Below are 24,012 nucleotides of genomic sequence, written 5' to 3'. Positions count from 1 at the left end.
GTTTGTATGGAGTCTGGTGTGTTTGGCAATGGCGATTTCAGGGCTGTCGAGCTTTTAGTGTTGCCTACTATTTTGAGATTTTACTATGTAATGTCTGAAAAAAAAGATTTGTAAAATCCTACTTCCCTTGTTGTAACATTAACATTTGAAAGATGTTTTACTACGTTTTATTACGTTTTTACTACGTTTTACTACTAATTAAGGCCTTATTTTTAGATAAATAAATGCAATGCCTTTTTAGATGCAGGAACTCTGAGCAGTTAGGGGATCACCTTAACCACAAGGGGTCATGAATATCACCTGCAAATGTCCTGAAAATTCAGGCACTGCAGTATTTTAAGTAGCTCAAAGAGAATAAGTCCTAGCTTTTAATTTGTCATTCATCAAGGGATTCTTGATCCCAGGGTGGCAATAGAGGAAAAGTCAGAGGGCCTTCAAATCATTACAAATTGTTTTCTGGGAAGACTTTCTGTATCAAATATAATGACAATCTTAACAGTGTCCATCTTACTAGATCCATGATAGGGTAATTACAATATAGCAGAAATGTTCATAGCAAAAAGTAATCAATGTGATATTACAGACTGGATTGTGAATAAAGATGAATGATGTATCACACACTGATAAGTTTCATAAGCTTTTTATTGACTCAATGTAAACATGCAATAAGAAAGGGGGCAACATGTAAATGTCACAGTGGTTCAAAAAAGGCTCAGTGTTGATGAAGACAAAAAGATACACAACAGCCCCCCATTATGGCAATTTAAACATGAGACACAAGTGCTAAAAAGATTTATTTAAGCCCCTTATGAAAGCATGGTCCTCGCACACCGAGACAAATTAAGGCAAATATTCCAAATAATTCAACAGAAGGCCATAACTACGGCGGTTAAGATGACACCGCGGCCGATGGACGGAGAGAACCACAGGCTTTATCTCGTCTCCAGCACTCCATCTCTGATCCTCCACCTCCAGGCCGAGCTGAAGTCTGGAGCACGAACACAGCAGAGCTCCAGCCCAGACTCCTGCACCTCCTCATCATGAGCGACCTGCTGGCCCTGCTGGGTTTCCAGGGTGAAAACCCTCTCAGAGATCTAAAAAGACGAGACAAATATACGCATTTAAAAACTGAAACGGACTAACATAAACAGCTGTCCTAACAAATGAGCAGGTGAGGTTGCTTGCTGCTCACCTGATCACTGATTCCAGTGGCGATGTGGCCCACTTTCACCCGGCGCGTCTCTCTGATGCGGATGCTTTTCCTGTTGAAGTCTCTGATGCAGACGTCCACCCCTGAGCCAATCACAGAGCAGACATGTTATAGTTTGGTACGGCACTGCATAGTTTAAAGGAAAAAAAAGACAATTATGTCTTTATCTCACCTTCAAAACAGCAGGGGGGAGGTAGCTGTGTGTGGTTCAGCAAATCCATACTGGAAACTTGCACGTCTGGCTGACTGTTGTAGGAGAAGACTCCAGAGCTGAAGTCGTCTCCTGGGCTCAGGGACCAGCGTCCAGAGTCCTAGATTAACAGATGGAAAAAGAGGAACACAAGCCAAACAGCCAGTCTGTTAACACTTTAGCCAAAAAAGATTTACACCTATGAAGCTCTTTGTTTCAATAGACCCAATTTTGCAATATCTTGAGTATTTGGACAGCTCAAACTGATCCATTTTTATATGGAAATATATTAAATTGACTACAAAAACATCCCCAGACCTTGTTTCAAATGCCTCTTTCTACATATCAGAGATAAATGAAACAAGGCTTTAAATTATCAGTCAGAACTGTCTCATGATTACTTTATGGCTTTAAAATTAGAATGTTTAACAGAAATTCATTTAGTGTCTTAGAAATTCCAGTATTTTGGATGTGTTGCAGGACGGTGATGACTTGGGCCTTGATTGATAACTCAGGCCTTAATTTATTAGTCACTCCCTCCAGGATTTTGTGTGCTTTTTTGGGATTCTTGCGGCCTAAAAGTCTTTATTTCACAGCAGCTTGCAATGCATGTTGTGAATTTTTTTTGCCATGAAATTTAGGGAGCTAATAATTGTTTAAAAAATGTTGCAATTTTTTTGTATGATTAGGCAAAAGGAAAATTGTTCCAATGAGAATAAAACTCCTAGTGACTCCTTCAATAGGTGAAACTCACTGGAGACTACAACAATTGGTCAAATTTGTGGAAAAGTGGAGAAAATTGCAGCGTAACGCAAACTTCACAGAAACTGGTTGAATTTGCATTCACTGTTGCTATCTCAACATTACAACATCCTGAAGGTATGACTATTTATCAACCGCACAACAACTATTTGCCTTCTGCACAGTTTGAAGTGAATTTGAAATGTTCTCTATTATGAAGTCTGGATTACCTTCTTGTCCCACGGTTCCCAGGTGGAATAAGGATCGCTGCTGAGACAGGACAAGAGCTGCTCCTGCATCTCGGCTGAGTGGAGCTGAGACAGACTGCTCAGGTAGAAATCTGCAGGGTAGCAGGGTAACACTGAGAAGTGTCCAAACATTTAAACATTCAAGTGAGCAGAATGCTGAGAGAAATCTCACCTCGCTCCAGCTTACGCAGCTCCAGTTCAGGCACAGTGGTGATCTTGTTGCCCCTCTTGTAGTTTGGCTCAGAGATCAGTGTTTGCGGACAGAAAGGCTCCTCCTCTTCATCATCATCATCCGGTTCCTCCACTGTCCTCCCTGCTGTGATCACTTTCTCAACAGACTCTTGATGTTCCTCCTCATCCTCACAGTTAACGCTGCTGTTGATGAGTTGCGGGGAGTCAGGAGGTTTGTTGGCAATGTGCAGGGGGGGCGTGTAGGGTCCCTTCACTGGGCTGGTGAGACCTCCCACTGCAATCACACAAACACAATACAGATATTCAGGTTACTTTTATAGAGGAGTAAAAAAAACAAAACAAAATATTATCATTTAAAAAGCTAAATCAGACAAAAAGGACTCTTTTCCCTTACAGAATTACTCAAACTTATTGGTTATCAGATTAATTGGTGATTCATTTAATAGTTGACAACTAGTCAATTAATTGTTGCAGCTCTGGATGATGCATTCAAGGGGGACATTTTTTTGGGTTAAAAAGTCGCTATGTTCCCTTACAGTGAATATTGTCATAAAAAGACACTGGAATTGATATAAGTCAAAGACAAGACAGTAAGGCAAAGACCTTTTTCTAGTGAAGATCTAAATAAAACATTATGTATTAGAAAATTACCAGATCTCTATAAAGGAAAGTGGGGCGACAATACACAGTGTTTTTATTTATTGTTGTACTGCCATTACATCATTATTTATTTTATTACCTTCTTTCAGAGCTCTGGCAGTTTTTTCCTTTAGGCCAGATGCTGATGCTCTCTTGGCTGGATCCTTCTGAAGACCTGCCTTGATAACCTCCGCTGTAAGAGGGCTGCAGTCTGGTGGGATCTCTCTCAGAGGCGGCGGCTCGTTGGCAATCTGTAACCATAAACAAAAAGCGACTCAGGTCAAAGTCCGATGTGAGTACTGTGACAAGCAGGCTGAACAACGAAGTTTGGTGTCTCCTTACCTTCAGGTAAAGTCTACAGGTGTAGTATCTGGTCCAAGGTTGACACCCATTGAGCATGTGCAGTAACATGCAGCAGCTGCTCCACACATCTGCTTTGGCTCCACGGGGTTCCCCTTTAACAATCTCAGGGGCCATGTGGGTCTCCGTGCCCTTCAAATCTGCATTGAATTACATTGGAAAAACGATTCATTAAAACATGATGAGGATAAATGACCCACCCTTCTTAACTGAACCACTTAACGGTATTTACCTTTGGACCCACTGAGGCTCTGTCCTTGATTGTCGAGTCTCTCCGCGTGTCCGAAGTCACATAGAAAGGTGTCTCTCCCGTCCTCCGACAGCAACACATTGTCAGCTGTGGGAAACAAGCAGAGTCAGTGATCCACTGCATTAGCACCGATTTCCATGACTTGAGTGCAGTGTAGTTTATAGATGACATAATTAGAAACAGGGCAGCTGCTCAGACACGAACCGGTCTACAAACAAAAGAGCAAAAATAAGAGGGAAATATGACATCAGCGAGAGACAGCTGCTATAGAAAACACTTTAATAAGGAATGAATGTGGAGTCCGGTAACAAACAGGCAGTGGATAAAGAGATTTGGTGTCACTGTCTTGTTTTTCTCAGGCATTACAGACACCAGGTGGCGCCTGAGCTGCAACAGCACAATCATGTTCATCTTTATGCTTTAGTCTGCTTTTTGCTCTTCCTCCAAATTAGTTCCCTCTTTGTTTTTTCTCTTTCCTTCTTATTTTACTACTTCTTTCCACTTTATTTTCATATTCTGCCTCGTTCCTGTGTTTCGCATTTGTCCTCTCGCTAACTACTTCCTGCTCTTCATCCCATCCCCCTCTCTGTTTCGTTCTCCCTTTCTTTCTTCTCTCCTGATTCTGTGCACATGCGCCGCCTCTAAAGAGCAGCGGTGAGTCACACTGTGGGAAATTCCCAGCCCGTTGACTTCTCTGTGGCAGTCTGGTTTCACAACACAGGTGCCGAGGATCAAATCAGCTATATCTGTGACACTTGTGTTCCACACAACAGCTGCACAAAATCCTCTGATGAGAACTAATTAGAAATCTCACTTACAGTTTTCTGTATGTTTTTGTTTTCCACTACCGCAACAAGTAAAAGTTGAACTGACACATTTAGTTTTACTGTTATTACTATTGTACTACTTTGAACTGCTGTTCAAATTCAGCTTGAAAGTTTTTTATGGGTTGATGCCAATATCTGATGTCTGAGCTTTTATAGGTTTTAACATTTACATTAATATTTTAGATAATATATCTCTTGAGAGGCAGCGGACAGTGTAAAAACATTTACAAGACATATACATCAAGAAGTGGCAGTGCTTCATGAATGAACATGATTCCATCAATTAATTAATGATTGTAAGATGGATGGTTTTTCCGATATTGAGCTATGGTGCCTCATGTGCCTATGTGCTATATTCTAATCTTATTTTTTTAATATGAGGATATATTTAAATTACCTTTGACTGGCCTTTTTTATGTCCATTCTGTCTGTTTTCATATAAAGCAATCACATAATGTCATTATTGTAAACCACTTTGTGCTGGTTTAATGTGTATGAAGGGTACTAGGTAAATAAATCTATCATCTTATTATTCTGATTATTATAAATATATTTTAAAAATATAGTTTCACCCACATATTATAATATTATATTGGGGGGGGGGGTCATTTTTTGCATTTATTGCTTTTTGTTGTTGTTGCTTTTGTTGCATTTTAGAAAATATGTTTCTGTTGCACTAGACAAAAATATTTCATATGAAATACTGACAATAGCTCTGAAGTAGGGCTGGCTGATCAATCGATTTTATCGATTAAATCGAATTTGTGGTTTAATTTTTTAAAATGCAAATCTAGATTTTCTCCTCAGCTGATCTCTTTGGGCTTCCGTAGATCACAGTGGGGCGTGCCCTCCCCTCGCGCTTCCCTCCCGGAGATGCACGCACACTACAGCATGACAGCACACCTGAATGGCAAAGAAGAGCTTGTTCCCGACATTAGCGGAATCATTTTCCCATTGTGTAGCGTTTGACAGGAAAGCGACCCGGTGCAAAGCTGTTACTGAAGCAGTCGCGCTGCATATCACTGACATTAAAGTACATACAGTGGAAAAGCCTGTCGACCCCAGGTATGTGCTACCAAGCTGCAAGTATTTTGCTGAAGCTGCCCTGCCTCATATGTACACCGGTACACGTGAAAAGATCGCTAGAGAACTGGAGGGGATGTCGTTTTACTCCACAACAACAGACCTATAGTCCAGTAATTTCAAAACAATGAATGACATCATTTGTTAAAATGTTCCTAATGTTGAACAACCGTTGCATGATTTCAAAGTTGATCATTTTCGGTACTCTACAGTTTCAACTGCAAGACTGTACAATATGCAATACTGACTTGAAGCCCTCTACATTTTTCAGTTTGCATTTGTTCATTTTTATTGCTAAAATCAAAGTAAAACTTATTTAAAAAAAACTTATTTAGTCATTTCTGTCATGTATAGTAGGGGTCGACCGGAATTGTTTTTTTTCAAGGCTAATACTTATTATTAGTAGTTAATGAGACCAATAACCGATATGCATTTAAAATAAAAATGAAAATCTTTCTGTCAATATTTAGAATTTAAACACAAAACAAAATGTTTAATCAAAACTGAAACTTTTAACATCAAATACGGAAAGTTCCCAGCAGCTTGTGTGAACAGTGAACAGTGAACATTTAAATAAAAAATGAATAAATAAAAATAGCTCCCTGAGGTTTTAAAAAGTCCAAGTTCCTCCCACGCTGATACTTTCTTTGCCCTCTTAAATGAATGAATTTTATCTGCGATCATTAAAATAAAACACAGAGGCGGATAATTGGCAAAATGCCAAATATTGGCCCAAATAATTGGCCAGGTAATCTGTCGACCCCTAATTTATAGTTAGTTTTTAAGAAAAAAAAATCTATCAAAATTGTAAATCTAGTTTGGTTTTTAGAGTATATCGCCCAGCCCTACTTTTAAGATAGCTGTCTTGACTAAATTACTGAGGATGGTTTATTTGAGATTAAGCCTTTTTGGTTCAGGTCAAATTAAGATCAGTTATGACAGTATTTGTCTTTTTATGTCTTAATGTCTTTTGAAACTGTTGGAGGGATTTTTTTGTTATGACACTGATGACTTACATATGTCAAACAACAGTAACTATGTGGCTAAAGGATACACATTAAGTGGTAAATAACAATAACAATCATGGTATCACCATTCATGTTTTGGGAAAACTCAGATGAGACTTGTACATTAACTGTTGTAAATAAGTAAAAAACAATTTTCAAAATATCCCAGTGTGTATCATACCTTTAATGTCTAGATGTACCACTTTTTTCTTCCCTAGGTACTCCAGCGCTGTTAAGATCTGCGAGTGGTAGTGGAGACTGAGGTCCTCCGGCAGCCGGCCACGCTCCGCTATCAGCTGGCCCAGGGAGCCTGGATTAACAAATAAGGTCAAACCAGGATAAAGACTGGTGACATCTTGTTAATGTTAAAACTGATTCAGTCTGATTCAACCGTTTCCTCTATTACAGTCTGGAATTTGATGACAAAGGAAAAATGTGAGGTATGTCACTGTGTTTATCAATCAGGCATCACAGGTGTTTGGCGTAATTTAAACCGTAACGCTTCAAGGAAGCTCAACAGTCATTTCTGGCGTCCCAGAACCACCCACTTTCAAATCTCGACACTTATCACATCCGTTTTTTTCTGTAATCTTCACTATTCTCATGTGTTTGCGCTTAATTCCTCACATCGCACCAAACAATTTCCACAGTGTGTAAGAGGCAGTGAGTAAGGCTTGTTTACCAGATTTGTGGTCCATGAGGAGGACGACGTTTGGCCCCTGTCTGACCACTCCAAAGAGTTCAACCACGCGAGGAGATCTGAGGGCACTCCACGCACCCACCTCCTCGCTGCTGAACCTCTTCAGGGCGATCTGTGAGAAGACGGTGCAACATAAGAGTGAGCACTAAAACCAGGGCAAAAAAAAAACCCAAAGAGGAGGATATGCTCTGTTACCTTTTTAACAGCAAATTTGAAGCCTGTGTTGACATCATGAGCACTGTGTACTTCACCATAGGAGCCCTCCTTGATGAACTCTGAGAGGACATACTCCCTCCCTTCCTTGTATTCAGAGTCCACAGGCTGGATTTTCTAATTGAATAAAAGAGAATAAGTTAGTTTGATTGAACCATTATTAAAGACAGAAAGCAGACTGGAGTGAAGCAGAACGTACATCGTTGTAAAAGATGATCCCCTCATTGTTGACAGAATCATCTGCTGAGAAATCATCTTCCTCTTCTCTCACATCCCTCTCCACATCTTTGAAAAAGGGCCCTGCGTAGCACGGGTCCCCCTGACTGACGCTGCCCCGGAGGCCAGCGAGAGCAAGCGAGCAGTCTCCCAGACTGCTGAGGGAGTCTGAGTCGCTGTCCTGCCCATAAGAGCGCAGACTGGAGAGGGTGCCGCAGACCTGGTTGCCCCAGTTCAGAGGAGAGCAGCTGGAGCCTGTGTTGTAAATCTGGCAGCCGTAGAGTGAAGGCCCTCTGTCCTGCTCTTCTGAGCTTTCAACGCTGCTACAGCAGGAAGTACTGAGGTCGCTTCTCCCTCCAAGAGATGATTCCTCCTAGAGGACAAAAAGCATGGGTGATCAGACTCCATGATGTTTACATTTTTTTGGCGAGTTTGCTCTGGAGCTGAGCTTTCAAGGTCATGAGAAGCCGCTTTGTCTGAATCTGTTGATTCACTTAAGCGACATGAGAAAGCTAATGTTTGCATGGGAACGTCTAGAGGACAAGCCTGTGGATGCCAAAAAATGTGGCAATTTTTCCTTGAAGGTGACTCACAAGGAAGTTCTGTAGGCTCTTTTAGTTTGTTAGCAAGACCAACTTGCGTATTTAGGGTTTCAATGGCTTTTTCATAAATCTATTGTGAGGAAAAATCACAGTTCTTACCAGGACGCGGACTAGAGAACTTCCACTCTCCTGCTCAGGGACTCCAGAAGGCATTCGATGTCTGTGTCGCTGCCTCTCCTTCTTCTCTGTTCTTTTCTTCCCTTTGCGCTTTTGTCTCCTCCTGGTCTTCTTTCTTGGGGTAAGCGGCGCTGGTGAGCTGCTCGGCTCCTGGATGGAGGCTGTGGTTGGGCATGCCACATTGTTGGGCTCTGACGAAAGACTGATAAAGAAGTTTGGCAGCGGTGTAAATTCTAGTCATGGCATTAAACAATTCAGTACACCTTTGTAAACAAACATGAAGGTGAAATGCAGAAGCACTGTTGTGGAGGTTTTGTCATACCTGCTGGTGAAGCAGTTCGGGGAGGGAACGTAGGAATGTTTAAAGCAGGATGGACTAAACTGTTGGGAGTCCTGAGTTTCACCTGAGGGGAGCATAGTTTTGTTAAACTTTGTGTCCAAGCACAGTTATTTTACTTATTTTTTTAAAAAAAATCAAAAAGACAATTACATTCAGCCTGGGCAATGAAGGTTGAGGTCTTCAGTGGCATTTCTCCCACTTGCTCTGCGGTTCCATGTGTCAGGAGTTTGTTTATCAAAGGGTGTAAACGGGCTATGTCGCCCATCTTGTTGTCCTTCCCCTCCTCTTCCTCCTCCTCCGTCTCCTGGTCGGCAGCCGAGCAGGATGGGTATGACCCCTTCAGCTTAGCTTGGGGTGACCCGGAGAAGGGTGCTGTTGAGTTAAAAATCCTTTGCCTCACCGCCATTTCATCTGCTGGATCTGGAGAGAAAGAGAGAGATCATAAGCAGCTGATGAGTCGAGTGCCAAATTATTATTATTATTAATAATGACTGATCAGAAACAGTATTTCTGAACTGCTATGCAGCTCATTTAGGAAAGCTTGATGTCATTTTTGGGGGAATGCTCAATGTCATGTCTGAACTGATCAAACGCATTTGTAGATGAGTGGAGTTGACTTAAGACTCAGTCTGCAACTAATGATTATTTTCACTGTTGATTAATCTGTCAATTGTTTTACCAATGAATCGTTTAGAAAATGGTGAAAAACTCTGATCAGTATGTCCCAAATTTCTGAAATGTGTTGTTTTTTCCACAACCTGAGAGCTATTCCGTTTATTGTCATAGAGGAGTAAAGAAACCAGAAAATATTCACATTTAAGAAGTTTATTTAACCAGATAATACTCAGTTTTTTAACCAGATAATACTGATTTGGAGAATTTTGACTTTTTTTTCTTTAAAAAAATTCCTCAAAACTATTGAATCAATTATCAAATCAGTTGGGAATTAATTTCATGTTTGAAAACTAACTGATTAATCATTTCAGTTCTGCTGAAGACATGCTTGCTGTGTTTCATCTCTGGTTACTCATCTGCCAATTATTTACTCGATTAATCTGTTCATGTATCAAAATGACCTTTGTGATTTCCTACAGCCCAAGTGCACATGCTCAAATCTGTTGTCCGGCAAGCAGTCCAGAACCCACAAACATTGAGTTGACTATTATATGTGACAAAGAAATCCCGTCAAATACTTAAACTTGAGAAGCTGGAACCTGCAAATGTTTGGTATTTTTGCTTAAAAATGACTAAAAAGGATTATCTGGTTATAAAAAAAATAGTTGCAGATTAATATTATGTCAGTTAATCAATTAACCGACTAATAATTGCAGCTCTAGTCTATAAAGTCTTATATTTTATGGTGAAAATGAAATGGCAATATATTTGTCTCCTTTATAAAATGCATTTTCAATTATTACACTGAAGTCCACCACAATGTCACTGCATTGTTTCCATACAGTTAATCACATGGTAGTTGCCTATCATGAATAGTAGCGACTGACCTTTATGTTCGCTGTGAAGAGTTTTCTTCTGAAAGCTATTTCCTTATAACGCAATAAAGGTCTTTTCTGTCTGCTAATGTGACAGTAATGGAGGCTAAAAAGAGGAAAAACTGGATAGTGACAATTGAATGTGTCTTATTTTCAAGTTTAAAGTCCTACTACTTTAACTTGTTGGTTTTTTAATTTGATTCTTGATTTAGTTCTTATGGTTTTGTTTATTTCTAAGGGGCTAAAAAGTTAATTTCATTATTTCCAGGATCATCAAGCAAAGCGAAAAAAGCTCATAAGCGTGACTCAACTCAAGATGAAATGTTTACCCTTGTCGACAGAAATATGCACACAGTCCAACAAAACAACAACAGGCTTTACTGTTAAGTAATATTAATCTGCTTCTTTTATAGCTCGTTCAAATTTAACAAATTTGACTGCGTCAAGTGCATTCACCGCCTTGAACCGAAACTTTGAAAGTTTGTGGGCAGATGAGACAGGAAACTCAACCCTGGCCTTCTTTTGACAATTGCAACTGTGTCGTTACATGCACACGTATTCTGTTTCGCTCAGGAGGAAGTAAACTACAGCACGATTAGGCCAGGCTGAATTTAAAATAAAAATTTGCATGATTGACTGCAGATGGCTTGGAGGTTGTAATCATCACAACAATGCATGACATTAAATTCAGCATAATCAGACACGTTGCTGTCATGTCGGCGCTGGTTATATGCATTAAATGCAGTTTGAAAAGCACAAAGTGGGACTACAGTTGCAGCATGTTGCATCACTGTGTCCATGACACTTAAGCACAGCTTCTCCCTGTCGCTCAGCCTTTGAGCCTTCACATATACAGATACTCTGGATAAAGGTCATACAAGGATTAATCCTGACATCTTGATCAAAACAATCACATGGCTACCAAAGGAAAGTTGCATATTCTTGCCTTTAACAATACTAACACAGTACTAACAGAGGTAAGAAAGTCACATTTCAGAGCTGTTTAGTAATCATTACCTTGTGTGCCGACTTCATGCACTGCAAAGATTATCTAGAACAAAGCAATTCAACTGTCACTTCCTTCTTTAGACTCTGCCGGTGCTCTGAGAGCCCAGCGCAACACCACACCCCGATGACTTTACGTGGAAAGGAAATAGAGAAAAACCCACAGCAATCAACACGACCACAAAAACAACTCAGTGTATGTGTGAGGCCGAGGGGCGTGCAGACGTACCAACAGATGCCAGTCTGAGCTGCTGTCTCTCTCTCTCTGTCATCTACATTAGTGTAACTAGGTGCTGCTGTCTGCCTCGTCCTTCATGTTCTGATTCTCAGTAACGTCTCTGCTCAGTCCCTGCCGCTGTGCTCTGCTTGATGCTGGCTCACGGCCAACCCGGGGGGGGGAGGAGCTGGCTGACAATGACTTATGGGAAATGCATCTCCACTTCCCCATATTCCCCCCTCCCTCCGCTCCCTCCAACAGGGCTGGCTTCTTAGCTCTTCCCTCTGACTAGATTAAAGGATAACATGTTTGGTTATGCTTTTGATGATCAACTGTGAACTTTGGACAGATGAAAAGGAGAACATCAGCTCTCCGTCTGTCAGGATACGCTCAGGTTTTGTTCTAAAAACAAGGATGTGATCATTACAGAGTCACGTCAAATTAAAAACAGAATATGGACAAATACAATGTTTGCTAATTATGTCGAAAAACACAACAGATTTGTCAAATCCCCCTGAGCCCGTTGTGTAAGAGTTTCTGACCTTTTCTTCACATCCACAACATCAACTCTTTGAAACCTGGACAAATGGGTTTGATCTCTTTAAAAAACATGGGAAGAAAGCAATGAGCAACCCAAAAATTAGAAAGAAAATAGTCAAAAGTACAAAAACTGACCTGGAGATCAGTAAAACAAACAAAAAAAAGGTAAAGTTGAAAGACAGGGAACAAGGAAATGACCTAAAAAATAATAAAATTATAATAATTCCCAAAGATACTGTTAAATATAATAATTACGATAACTACAATTATAGCTTAGGTTTAGAAATGTTTCCCTACAAAAAAAAATTATAATTTTCTAAATGATTAATTTATAGCAAATTGTTGGACATTTCTAGCCAAGTTGCCTGTTGCCTTTTTCCCCTATGTTTTCGAAAAAAATCAAACTAAATTGCTCAGTGTTCAAAGGTTTAAGGTGGTGTCTGAACACAGCACGAGAATAGTGACATCGATCCAGGTTTCAAAGGGTTGAACATAATGTGAAGAATTTTGTGACCTTTCATGTGCTCCGACATCTGAATGGGCCTGTGCCCTGTAGTCAGCTAAAACAGCCTATAAAAGCCTGTCACATGTCTGGTCACACCCCAACATACTCTCTCCACTATATGACATCTCATAAAAAGTAACATCAAACATCTTCGGACGGCAAACTTCTGATATCTGATGTTATGAGGATCTTACGGAAAACATTTGCCACCAAGAGAATTTGGGCTGAGTCCATTATATGAGCTGTCACTTGAAATTTGAGGCGTCTTCTATCATCTGATCTATCTGAAATTATCTCACTTGCTTTTCTTTTCAGCAGCACAACAACTTACTCATATAAAAACCACCACAGAACACAGGAAATTCAGAATACCACTTAAGAGGCTCCGCCATGAACCACGAACACAAAGCTAAATGCAAGTTGCTCGCTGCCGCCTCAGTGCAAAGGAAACTGTTTGCTGTCATGACAACAACATCTTGCTACTTTGATTATTAGCCACCGACTGATTCAAAACTTTTCTGACATTAAAAAAAAACCATAATGTGAACAGGACCTTGATAGTGAGTATTAGTAGCAGCTAGACTTAAAATGGGAAAACCCAGGAAATAAAAAGGTCTCAAATCTCAAACTTCATCAAAAGATACAGTATGTAAAAATGAAACCAATTGCTTGGAAATGAATAATTGGTCACTCTACAGAAAATCAAACATTTTGATAATGGATGGATCATATAAGTCCTTTCTTAAGCAAAAACTGCAAACATTACCAGCTTTATGCTTCTCAAATAAGAATATTTTCCAGTTTTCATAGTCTTCTATAACAGAAAACTGAAAATCTTTGGGTTTTGGACAGCTGATTGGACAAAACGACACATTGTTTAGACGTTACTTTGGGCTGTGGGAATTTGCAGTGGATATTTTTTGCTAATTGTTAGCATCATAAAGTAAAGACTATGGATGTTCTTATCGACCAGTTCACCTGCTGTTTAAACTTAGACTAGTTGGCTAGTCTGAAAGTAAGGAAACACTCAAAATTAAACACATTTACTCTATAGGGGTACATATAGCTTGAAAAAAAATCTACATATATATTACAAGACCCATTAGCTGCATTTGAAATCATTAACCACATTTTTCATTCACCAAATCGCATCTTAAATGACGTTAAAATGTGATGCACTTTGCACCATGTATTATGAACATAATCCCACAAAACAAAATAACAATTTAAATAATCAAAGTTACCAAATAATCTTTCACAAAAAAAGAGTTTTTTAGGAAAATAAAACCTCAAAAACATTCCTGATTAGTGCAACAGCATTTTAATTGTGTGAACGCAACTTTCTGGTGCCGGCTAGCGAGGGCACCAACCAACACACCGACTATCCCTGATAAAGACCAAACAATGAGTCAGTTCATTTGGAATTAACTATTAACAGAAGAAAACACTAGTTGCAGGATTTAGTTTGGTCTACTAACCCCAGAAATCACAATTTCCTAAAACTCTAAGTAATGTGTACACATTACTAGCTCGTTTTCTCTGCCTGACAGTCCAAAACTCAAAGATGTTAACTTTAAAACGACGTAAAACAGAGGAAAGGGGGTAAAGTCTCACAACTAAGAAACTGGAACCAATGAAGGTTTGCCATTTTTCCATTGTCAACTGAAATTGAATGTAACACATTTGACAGAAATAGGATTTACTGTGGGCTGTTGCATTGGATTACATGAGATAGTGCAGGTGTACCTAATAAGAGAAGTAAGTGCATAACCATATATCTTAAATATAAACTGGCACAATCAATCATGGTCTACTTTTGCAAAGAAAACCTGAGCTTAACTCCACAGTCAGTCAGTGGATATATTGAGCCGACTTTTGCTGTACACCCACACAGATTAATGAAATTCCAAAGCCTTTAGTAAGGACAGGGAAAAGGGACTCAACCTGGTCTGGGCCACAGAAAACACACAGCCAAGCATTCCTTAAGGGAAACGCCGGCTGCTTCTCAGGAAAATGTCCCAGTCCTGGACTACATATGCAGAGCATTTAAGAAACCATCTGCATGCTGTGACTCCAAGTTCTACAAGTTACACCTCTCCGCGTCTCTTCTACTCACTTCCGTGTTTCCTGTTACTTCCCTGTTAACTACAATAAAGAATAAGGTGTCATTACAATGAGTTCTCTGAGTTTTCTGCATTTTTTCATTGTGGGAATTGAAAATGATCATTTCCCTCAACAGTATCCATGCAGGTATAGAGACAAAATGATCATAGTTTTGTTTTTGTTCCTACTTTTCTCTGTTTTATATCATTGTGAACTGGATTCCTTTGGATTCTGAATGGTTGGTCAGACAAAAGAAAAAAAGCACAATAGTCATACACATATGAAAACATTTAAAGGTGCTTGGCCAATAAAAGAGAGCAATACAAAACATGCAGAAAGGTCACTGTATCCCCTTCAAGTGCAGTTTTTTTAGTGGACATACTTGTGAATGCGCTAATGAATTGCATTTAAGGGAACTGTGCCGACTTTTCTTCTTGTTTTGTATTAGACGGGGGAAAAAACAACACATTTGAAGATGTCACCTTGAATTTTGAGGAATTATAATGAACATTTTTCTCTATTTTCTTACAGTTTATAGATGAAGAGATGAATCAATTACACTAGAAAATAATTCAAATGAATCCAAAATGAAAAGAATCCTATAATGTCAACATACAAATTGAAAAGATCAGAAAATTCATGTAACACAAAATTTCATGAAGCAGTAACACTGTGGATTCATTTAAGTTTACCACGTAAGCAACAACTCGAAATCTGGTATGAATGGTACATATTACATGCTTTGTTAGATTACACTGCAGTACACGTGTACTTTGATGATGGTATTTAACACTGGGGTGAAATTGACTGTATTATCATTTGAAATGTGTTACAGTCCCTGGAGTGTTATTTCATATATTTTAAATTATTATATTTAGTGAAATGGATCATTTGCAGACTTTTTCATATATTTTGATAACTGAATTGTCAGAAACTTCTACTGTGTGTTTAGTTCTTGTCCTGTTTATTCTGTATATTAAGTGTTATGATGTAAGTCATCATGGCTGCATTGCCACGATGTGAAGTCTCTCTTGTGGACCTCCAGAACAATAACTGATCCTAATAAACATAACTAACTGCAGTCTAACACAGCAACAAATATATGTATATATGTATGTGAAGTTACCTCCGTTTCAGTGTACAAGTGTTAAGGTGTGGCACCGTACTGTGTAGGAAATAAACATAAAATGTCCTTCCTGCATGTGTCTCTCTATTTTGCAAAGAAAAGTAGAGAGGACATTTGCTCTGATAAGACACCATTGGTTTCTCATTGGCAGATGGAGCCAGTCCAAGGCTGCTTAATTATACATGCAGACCTGGAGTTTGACTCTGGGCCAAGACTGGTCCGGCATTTATTTGTGTAATGTGGAGAATCAGCAGGACCTAAACTCAACATGCAATACCTATCAAGACTGACTAATGTAAAACAATTCAACTTGGCATATATTATATAGCTTATGAGAGCATGTAACACATAAATATTAGAAAACGTGAAATAAACACAAGATCTACTCGTATGGGGACTAGGTACAGTTGGTAATTAATGAGGTCAAAATGTTTATAAAAAAAAAAACCTCTCATGTTGGGTATTACATGTGTATAACTGTGTATGCACTTTTCGCAACCACTAGCATTGTTATTATGATCTAACAGTCAGTCGCACTGGAAAAAAAAGTACAAGCTTGAGTTGTTAAAATTACAGACATCTGGCTTCAACGGGCGTATTAGCGGTTTTGAAAAAGTTGGTTACATGAAAGTTTACAGTAACATTATTTTAAATTTTATCGAGCCGACCTTTGTTGTGTTTCGCTATCACAAACCAAATATAACTATAGAAACATGCTTTACATCTCCATCCGTCAGCTGCGCTGTTCTTCGATCGTGTATAAGAGATCTCAATGTACTAAAATAATAACTTCCTTCTGTTGGCCACATTCACCGCCATTACACGGAAAACTTAGACCGTTTTTTTTTGCGTTGAGAAATCGGATCTTTTGACATAATTGTTGTCTCAAAAGACATCAGTTAAGACTGGGGTCTGAAACTGGTTTAACTATTTAATTTAACAATGAATGTACAGTAGATGCTTTACTTACCGATCCCCAACTGTAGGCGTCGGCAAATGGCGATATCGTCACTGTTTAGCTGGGATATAAATATCCGGTTAAATTTCAAAACAACTATTGTGTTTTCTTAACTGTACAATGGTAGTCTTCGCAATGCCACGCCACGAAATCTATTTTTAGCATTATTATTATTTTTATTATTATTTATTAATCTTCCAATGCTTTTTGCGCTCTGGCAATGTTTGCATTTTGTTAAGTGACAGATATGCTTTTAATTTGAAGATAACCTTTCTGAACTTCCTGTAAGCGCCTGTTTTTAATTTGACACGCGACAGATCACTTCCTGACGAGGCAGGACGAAATGCTTATGTGGTGTGAAACTCCCAAGAATGAACCGTATATAATTCATTTGCTCATTATTTTAGCTAAATTTTACATTCATAAAATAAAAATTTCTGAGAAATTGTGGTCACATACGACTTTCCAAAAAATCTTATCTATGTACATAACCTACATTAATACAATACCAGACTTTAAAAAATGTAACCTAATAAAAAAGTAACCACAAAAATATGTAGCCTAATAAAAAAAATACCCACAAATAGTAATTAATGCAAATATATAAACTTTATAACAAATTAGGTAACCCCTGTGTGTGTGTGTTCATACTTGTGTCTTTTTTATTTGTTTATTTGTATGATTTTATATGATTGCATCGCTATTACTGAAGTAATGATTAATTATTTTCTCATTTTTTCATTTGTAAATTTTGGCCATTACTTTTCACTTCATATACAAACTGGATGCATTGACCACTGGATGTACTGTTTCAAAACCTAATGTTAAGTTTAGGTGGAAAAAGGTGTGAAAACTGAACTGACTTTAAAGCGCCAGTGCTGTAATAAATTGCATGAATAATTTAGTCTCCAATTTTTATTTGAGTATGTTTATTTATTTCTATGTTGTTTATTTTTTAGGTGCCACTTCTTGTCTGTTTCTATGTCTAGAGAACTGTTGTCGCTCCTAAATAGGGTATCTGTAGTGACAGAGATTCACCACAAGATGGAGTCATAAACTATTGACTGAAGGCATTTCTGCTTCACTACATATTTAAATGCGACATTTGGAGGTTGCCTGATGGGTAATCTAAAACAAATATAGGTCACTGCAATATGATTTAGCTTATTGGCCTAATTTATTAGGCTATTTGGTATCATTCATACTCATCAACTTTACAAATGTGTAAATCAGTTGTTTAACTTAGCACTGATGCTCACAGAATATGACCAAAAAGTGTAGGCTGTGACATTGAAATTCAGCAGCTATTTCTTTTCACACTATTGCATCTTTTGATTATGGCGTACTTACAGTTTGGGGGTTAAACCAATGATCACTTTTTAAAGTTCTTTAAAAAAAATGTGCAGGTTAACAACTACCAAAAAAACATAACCAGAACATGATAAACCTATATGTATGTATCACAACAATCATAGTTTTAAAACCGCCTTTGTTTAGTATGCCCATCACTAATGAATAGACAATTGCATAAACATGGACTAAAAATAGATTTCTGTTTTTATTTAAATGTTGACATAATGTGCTGGAAGCTCTGGGTTTGTGTCATGTGTAAATGGAGGCCAAATAAGATATTGATGATCTGGTAATTTCCTCTTTTCAATACCAAGTGAAATCCCTGGATATCTTCCTGCCGTGACACTCATGCATACAAAAGCCAAAAGATTTTCAAAGCAAACCAATCAAGCATTTTTTTAAACAAAGCAAGCAAAAGAGTGGATTTCATTCTGCCATTTGCTCCTGGCAAATATTTGTTTCGAGCAGAAAATATGAAAACAAGAAATTTGGGCATTTGTCATGTCTGCAAATTGGATGGACTCTTCCACAAAGCAGCTTTCATCTAAGCAGTGGACAAAATTTTGCAGTATGCTCTGATGATAGAAGAGACAACAAGTGCTCTTGTAGCTATTTTTTTAAAAAACAAAAAGGATGCTGGCCTAAAACATATAACATTTGGCCTTATCATGTCATTTCATGTCATGTGTGGATATCTTGTGCATAGTTTCACCTGTGATGCCCATGTTTTAAAATAGAACATATATAAAAAGCTTTGTTTATAGATCTATATTATAGGAGATTTACTCCATTATACTCATAACATCCAAGCTAATGCACTGGTCACCCACTGGCCAACAAGTACAATTTGGCTCCTATTTTCTTTAAAACTCATTTTAGCTGTCCTGACTTTAGAAAACTATAATAATAAAGGTTCTAAAAAGTAGATTTTGAAACATTTCCCTCATTCAAGACAGGGCCATAAAAATAATGAAGTACTAACATCAGTTTCTGATATTGTACTTGACTGGTGCAAATTTCCAAACAAATCTGCAATTAAGCAAATCAGCCAAAACAACTGAGTGAAAAAAGTACTTTTAGAGAGACTGTAAACAAGTTAAGATGCCGAAACACAAAATAATTCTGAGCAGACATTCAATTAATTGCCATGTAGGTTATCACATACAAGGCTTTTGCTTTGGAGTATTGGTGCATGCCATGAAGAGAAAATAAAATTAACAAAAAAAAAAAAAAAAAAATGTAAAAACGAAGATACACAAATCAGAAGAAAAGTACAATACAATTATTAAAAAAAAAAAAAAACAACTTTACATAATACCTATGTTCAATATAAATCTGAATACAAATAAGAGAGCTGCGCAGTTTTCAGAAGTGGTACTCGTGCAGAAATATGTAAAACATTGTCCAGGGAGTGTACAAATAACACTCAGTATAAAGTATAAAGAGAATGTGCGCATTGTTCAGAGATTACAGCCCGATACAGGCTCAATTCATTCCCAGAGGAAGATTGTAACATCTAGGTGGAGATTGTTAGTGAAAGGTCAATTCACAGAACCGTTTGTTCACGGCACATCATCATCATCATCATCAGCACAGCGCTGCTGTTGGACACAGACGGAGCGATAGAGAAGCTGCTGCTCTGTTCAGAAAATGGCCGACAGATTTTCTAGGTTCAACGAAGAGCGTGATTTCCAGGTAATGCGTGTTCGACTGTCGCGTGTTTGCGTTTATTTTATCACGTCTGTGTGTTTTAGCATGCGGACACGGAATAAAACGCCGCGGGCGGCTTTGAATTATCACAAACTGCGCCGTGCATTTCGGTGTAGATGTCGCTGGCTAGCACTGCAAGCTAGCTAAGCTAACGCTAGCGGATAATGCTAGTGCACTGCGGCTCTTTTGAATTTAACTTCCCTCGCGTCTCAGTGTTTGGTTGCGTGCTATATTTGGCTCCTATCATGCGTTATGAGCTGTAACGTAATGCACACTATGCCACCTTCTTAACCATGCTACTTCAAAATAGATATTGAAGCGTAACTAGCTTGTTAGTGACCTTGGGTAGTCTGGTTATTTATCGACATATGCTAACGATTGGTAGCTAGCTAGCACGTAACAAGAAATGGCTGTATCATTTTGACAAGTGCGATACAATCACCGCGGCTAGTTAGCGCGTTGAAATTAACCTAGTTATAGCCAGCTACGTGGTGGTCAGTAAATTAATTATATTAGAAGCAATTTATCTCAATATCTGTGTACCCAAGACATGACGTTAATTATCGCGTGAGATCAAAACGTGTTCTTGGCCACTTTCGTAAATAAGCTGATTATCAAAACTGTCAATAACGTTTGTTTTTGCGTTTGTAAAAGTAACACTATTCCGTTGCTTTTTGCTGTAGCGTTGCCAGACAGATTTGGCACATCTTGATTTTGTTTCTGTAATGCTTGTTTCTGTTATTCTTCAATGAAAACAAAGTAGGCTGAAACACCGCGATAATAACAAGGGGGTGTTATTTTACTTCAGTTTTTGTGAATTTACCCGTTTATTGTACAAATAAATCCGTCTCTGCTGCGCAGTGATAGCATTATTTTTGTGACATGACATGATTTCAGGTTGCTGTTTTGCAACAGAGCTGAGTTGCTGAATTTCAAACCCATGTATGAGCTGTTTGTCTTTCCCATGCCTATCAGTGATCTAAGACCGCACCCAGTAAAAACCATACACAACATTACTGATATGAGAAAATAAGATTAATCTGCATTTGATGTTTTACCTTGTTTTTTTCTCGCCATAAACATTATGTCAAACATCAGTTATTCCTCAGATGACGTGACAATTTCCTCAGCATCATACTTTGTGTTGATGCATATTTCAAAGCCCCCTAACAGGTTTGACATGATTGTTGTTGGCTGTTATATGGACTAACAGTAAGCGAACATCATAAGTAACTGTATGCAGGTGTCATTCAGCCACTCATGTTGTCTCAGCAGCAAGACAATGTGTTAATATCCTTCCTTTCTTAATATCAGTGCGGTGTTTTCGGAGTAGTTTTATCAAATAGAATAAGCCTCAAACTACAGTCACAAGCTTTACCTGGGGGCTGTTGTTTCCAGTCATGTACAGATGTAATTTATCTAACTGTTTCAAAACATTTCCTCCAGGAACCATCTTTCCACAGTTCATGTCCAATTAGAAAAGTTGTGGTGTCAGGGTACTGTATAAATATAGACAGTATTGTGAATGTGGACATAACTACTACATAGTAAACATATTTGGTGGCCACAATTGGCACCTATCTTAGGAAAATTTATGCCATTGTTATGACATTGTGAGTTTTCCAGTGCTTTGCAAAGGAGGAGGACAGTTGCTGAATAAACAAAGATGTTCAGGGTCAGAGGAAGGGCATAGATGCCTCATTTTAACTCCACCCAGCCTCTTGTCCTTAACCTGTTCTGACAGCCTTTTGTTCTGTCATTGAGGACCCCATTAAAAATATAGCATGCGGTTTTGAATTTTGATGCTCTGGCTGTGCTTGAGGGTTTTTTGTGAGTCTTGTAGTTTTGTAGAATAATCTTTAAACTTTGTTACAATTGCTGTTTGTGTTGGAAGCAGTCAGTCATATCATTGCTGTAGCATGATGTGGTGAAATTTCCAGACATGCCACGAAACCCATTACAAGTTTAAGCATGTGTAATTACTTGTGAAATTGCTTGTGTGTTTTGCTTTAAACCCACCGTGTTGCTGCCCAGTGGGAACTCAGTATTCTGCCTTTTTGTCAGTGAGAGTTGAATTGCTGTGTGGTCTGAATGAGTCTGTTGAGGACAGCTCCGGCTCAGCACAGTGGAGCTCTGTGTGTGAGATCTGCTGTGGAGGCATTCATATGCTCAGTATTCAGAAAGTTTCCCTCTGACTCCATGTACTAAAGCCTGCTGCCAAGCAACACGGCGCAGGAAACACCCGCAGATGGTCTACCTAATATCTTCAGCACAACCAGTCTAACAGCTCTGCCTGCTCTATTGATTTACATTGTTGTTGTTGGAGCTTTAGCATGCAGCTGATCTTGAGTTGCAGAAACACACCAGGCACTTTATGAGCATCCACAGAGCTGGGTGGTGGCCATAGCTCTCTCGTGTCCTAATGTGAAATAGTATGGAGCATCCATTTCCCTGTTGTAGAACAAATGGAAATTTACTCTTGTACATCAGAGGACAGTGCGAAGATCATTACTATGCAGCATTTCTGAGCTGTTTGTGTACCGGAGTCGTCCTGGTCGCACATTGAGTGGTCTGAGCAGAAAGTCGGAAGGAGGAGAGACAGGAGCAGGGAGCCATCGATTTGTTCATAAATAAATCCTTTGCTCTTCCTCTGCATTTCCCCTCCTCATAATCCCCCGCTTCACTCATGCTGATGAGGGGTCCTGTTTCATCTGAATTAATGACTTGCCTTGCCAGTGTGGCATCAAATCACCTCATTATTGTGGGCTGATTTGAGTAGTTGCTTATCTCTGCAAAACCAGATTCCCGTAGAGACTGTGAAGGTTAAAGCCTCTTGCATAGCCCAGCCCTTTTTAGCATTGTCTTTTTACAGTTACATGTGCCGCACAGTTATGTAGACTGTCGAATGTTTTGCAGTGGAGCAAGAAGTCCTCAGTGATACCAAGCAAATATTCTGCTGTGCCTCTTCCATCTCTCTAAAAAACTTATGAAATGGGAAATAAATCCTCTATGTCTAGTTGCATTAGATTTCGTTGTCCACACTTGTCCGACTGCTAGTAGCTGCAAGTATCTAGTAAATAATATAATACCATGAACTATTTCTGTTTTCTGTTTGTGTGAAGGTCAGGAGCAAACAAACCCACAAAAATGACCTTCGTCTCTCCTCTGCTGCTCTAGAGGAAGCCATCTGTCTCAGTGCAGAAACTGCTTTATAAACACACGCCTTTTGGTAGGGGTAGCAAGCCCGTTACTCACTCTCTGTCCCAAGAAGGGCTTATACTTAAGACATAAATGCTCAGTTTTTGTAAGTAATGATGTGTTTCAAATTCAGATAACAAATAGCTGAGGACGAAGTCATCCTTCATTGCCGTCACTCCTGGAATACATTTACCAGGAAATAAAGGAAAGGAAATCAACTCTGAAAAGAATGTTTTCAATCAGAGGTTTGAATAAACCAAAATGTTTGCTAACTGAAATGTAAGATATAATCTACATCTCAAATTGAAGGTTCTTGTATCGGGGCTCTATGCAGAATTCAGAGTGGATCATGATGATACTGACTCAGTGCTAAACAACGGTAAAACAATGCTGGCAGAGCTAATTGTGTTAACCAGGTGGGAACCGAAGCATGGGTATGACGCTTCCGTGACAACCCCGTCCCAATACCCGCGGTAACCCCTGCATGAGCGCATTGCAAAGTGGTTGCAATGAGTTAGCCAGTGGGATACACACATGCACTAACATGCAAGCATAGCCGGACTGACTGACCACAACAGAAAGAGAAGCTCAGGATACAATACACATAAAGGTAGTGTGTCTTCATTCTCTGCTCAGGATGCCATTACTCCACTATATCTTCACATAGCAAACAGTGGTTTTCTGCTGTATTAATGCATTGAATGTCGCATACAGAACCTTTAAATAGAACTTGAAACTGGGATGGGCAAAGAGGGAATAATGGACTAACAGTCACATACTTCTGGTCGTAACATATATCTGCTGTGTGTACTTTTTCGCTCCAGTGCATGGAGCATGCTGTTCTTTATGGTGATGTTATTCTCTCTCTCACT

The 24,012-nt window shown here is 38.9% G+C and overlaps 2 protein-coding genes across 4 annotated transcripts in view; one reads left to right on the top strand and one right to left on the bottom strand.

Annotated features, from left to right (window-relative positions):
• Positions 1 to 624: 624 nt before the first annotated feature.
• map3k14a (mitogen-activated protein kinase kinase kinase 14a) lies at positions 625 to 16,915 on the bottom strand. Of its 3 annotated transcripts, none has more exons than XM_042505189.1 (16): positions 16,892 to 16,915; positions 9,086 to 9,355; positions 8,918 to 8,999; positions 8,578 to 8,797; positions 7,860 to 8,249; positions 7,643 to 7,777; positions 7,430 to 7,559; positions 6,929 to 7,057; positions 3,813 to 3,917; positions 3,563 to 3,720; positions 3,321 to 3,471; positions 2,562 to 2,855; positions 2,372 to 2,481; positions 1,383 to 1,521; positions 1,193 to 1,293; positions 625 to 1,094 (listed from the first exon to the last, which is right to left on the bottom strand). In XM_042505189.1, the coding sequence occupies exons 2-16, from the start codon at positions 9,339 to 9,341 to the stop codon at positions 933 to 935; spliced, it is 2,562 nt and encodes an 853-aa protein (XP_042361123.1). In that variant the 5' UTR covers positions 9,342 to 9,355; positions 16,892 to 16,915; the 3' UTR covers positions 625 to 932. The 3 variants fall into 3 exon arrangements, with proteins under 3 accessions (XP_042361123.1, XP_042361121.1, XP_042361122.1); XM_042505187.1 differs by lacking the exon at positions 16,892 to 16,915 and adding an exon at positions 11,660 to 11,786; XM_042505188.1 differs by lacking the exon at positions 16,892 to 16,915 and adding an exon at positions 11,443 to 11,514.
• A 2,926-nt stretch (positions 16,916 to 19,841) lies between these two features.
• Positions 19,842 to 24,012, top strand: part of gpatch8 (G patch domain containing 8) — a 34,870-nt gene continuing 30,699 nt past the window's right edge. Inside the window, exon 1 of the mRNA XM_042505816.1 lies at positions 19,842 to 19,927. Coding sequence (XP_042361750.1) covers positions 19,883 to 19,927 — 45 coding nt within the window. The 5' untranslated portion in view covers positions 19,842 to 19,882. The remainder of the gene's footprint in view (positions 19,928 to 24,012) is intronic.

Source organism: Plectropomus leopardus, chromosome 17, assembly GCF_008729295.1.
Source record: "Plectropomus leopardus isolate mb chromosome 17, YSFRI_Pleo_2.0, whole genome shotgun sequence".
Classification (NCBI taxonomy): domain Eukaryota; kingdom Metazoa; phylum Chordata; class Actinopteri; order Perciformes; family Serranidae; genus Plectropomus; species Plectropomus leopardus.
Note: the sequence above shows the minus strand (reverse complement) of the source record. Positions and strands in the feature narration are given on the sequence as shown.

Excerpts from the sequence above, each read along its gene's own strand:
- map3k14a (XM_042505187.1), bottom strand. The coding sequence starts at position 11,702 with ATGACAGAGAGAGAGAGACAGCAGCTCAGACTGGCATCTGTTG. Across the intron at positions 7,560-7,642 it reads TCAAATTTGCTGTTAAAAAG|ATCGCCCTGAAGAGGTTCAG; the intron begins GTAACAGAGCAT and ends GTCTTCTCACAG. Across the intron at positions 1,294-1,382 it reads TCCCCCCTGCTGTTTTGAAG|GGGTGGACGTCTGCATCAGA; the intron begins GTGAGATAAAGA and ends TGATTGGCTCAG.